General features: G+C 60.6%; 1 protein-coding gene across 1 annotated transcript; it reads left to right on the top strand.

The window, feature by feature from the left end:
- Nucleotides 1-451: 451 nt before the first annotated feature.
- Nucleotides 452-1636, top strand: SOX1 (SRY-box transcription factor 1). Its single transcript, XM_044684039.1, has one exon. It carries the CDS (start codon nt 452-454, stop codon nt 1634-1636), a length of 1185 nt encoding a protein of 394 aa, XP_044539974.1.
- The last annotated feature ends 165 nt before the right edge of the window (nt 1637-1801 follow it).

Genomic DNA, 1801 nt, shown 5'->3' with positions numbered 1-1801 from the left:
CGGGAGAGAACACCTCGTGCGGAGCGAGCGCCTGGGTACATCCGCCACTCTCTCACTCCTCCTCCTAAAGTGAAGCAGCAACTTTACAACTGATTTGCACCTGTTTGAACAGCTCCAGCTAGAGAGGCGACAACAGCAGCCGCAGGAGCAGCAGCAGCAGCAGCAGCAGCAGCAGCAAAGAAACACCATCCCCAGAGCCAAGTGGTTTTTGCTCCAGGAAAAAGTTTTCACCTGCAATTCTGATAGCCACTGCATGTGTGCTTGGTTTTTGTTTCGTTTTGTTTTTGTTTCGTTTTTCACTCTCTAAATTTTCTCATTAATAACTATAGGATCTTAAAAAAAATTTTTTTTTTGACATCTCTCTCCATTTTTGATCACCTCTCTGTCTTCCTGGTCCTCTATGCTTCACGCCTTTTTCTCCTGGTGCTGGTGAACACTAAAAGCCGCTTGAATGTACAGCATGATGATGGAAACGGACTTGCATTCCCCGGGTGGGGCCCAGGCCCCCACGAACCTAACGGGCCAGACCGGGGCTGGCGGAGGAGGCGGGGGCGGCGGCGGCGGCGGCGGAGGAGGAGGAGGCAGCAACAAGGCCAACCAGGATCGGGTCAAACGGCCCATGAACGCTTTCATGGTCTGGTCCCGGGGCCAGCGGCGCAAGATGGCCCAGGAGAACCCCAAGATGCACAACTCCGAGATTAGCAAGCGGCTGGGGGCCGAGTGGAAAGTCATGTCCGAGGCAGAGAAGCGCCCTTTCATCGATGAGGCGAAGCGTCTACGGGCTCTGCACATGAAGGAGCACCCGGATTATAAATACCGGCCTCGGCGAAAAACCAAGACCCTACTCAAAAAGGACAAGTACTCCCTGGCCGGTGGTTTGCTGACTGCCGGAGCCGGAGGTGGGGGCCCGGCGGTCGGGGTGGGCATGGGAGTGGGAGTGAGCCCTGCAGGGGTGGGCCAGCGACTGGAAAGTCCCGGAGGCACGGCGAGTGGGGGCTATGCGCACATGAACGGCTGGGCCAACGGAGCCTACCCGGGCTCGGTGGCGGCGGCGGCTGCCGCAGCGGCGATGATGCAGGAAGCGCAGCTCGCTTACAGCCAACACCCGGGTGCTGGGGGAGCGCACCATCATCCACACGCGCACCCCCACCATCCCCACCACCCACATAACCCGCAGCCTATGCACCGCTACGACATGGGTGCACTTCAATACAGCCCCATCTCCAATTCCCAGGGCTACATGAGCGCCTCGCCCTCGGGCTACGGGGGCCTCTCCTACGGCGCCGCGGCTGCCGCTGCAGCTGCCGCGGGCGGCCCACACCAGAACTCGGCTGTGGCGGCAGCGGCAGCTGCGGCAGCCGCGTCGTCGGGCGCCTTGGGCGCGCTGGGTTCTCTGGTTAAGTCGGAGCCGAGCGTCAGCCCTCCGGTCACCTCGCACTCGCGGGCTCCATGCCCCGGGGACCTGCGCGAGATGATAAGCATGTACTTACCCGCCGGGGAAGGAGGAGACCCCGCTGCCGCGTCGGCGGCAGCTGCAGCCGCGGCGGCGGCACAGAGCCGGCTGCATTCCCTGCCCCAACACTACCAGAGCGCCAGCACTGGAGTCAATGGCACTGTCCCCTTGACACACATCTAGTTTCAGAGACTGCGAGCGAGCAAGCTGCCGCGCGCTAGAGTGAGTTAGAGAGCGAGCGAGAGAGACTGGCAAAGAAAAAAACTTACATTGCAACAAACACACAGCAAAACAACAAACTTGTACCTCTGCGATGGGACTGTCGCTCCCCACCCCCACTCCCAGCCC

Source organism: Gracilinanus agilis, unplaced genomic scaffold (genome assembly GCF_016433145.1).
Source record: "Gracilinanus agilis isolate LMUSP501 unplaced genomic scaffold, AgileGrace unplaced_scaffold40953, whole genome shotgun sequence".
Taxonomy (NCBI): Eukaryota; Metazoa; Chordata; class Mammalia; order Didelphimorphia; family Didelphidae; genus Gracilinanus; species Gracilinanus agilis.
This window is presented reverse-complemented; position numbering and strand designations above follow the sequence as displayed.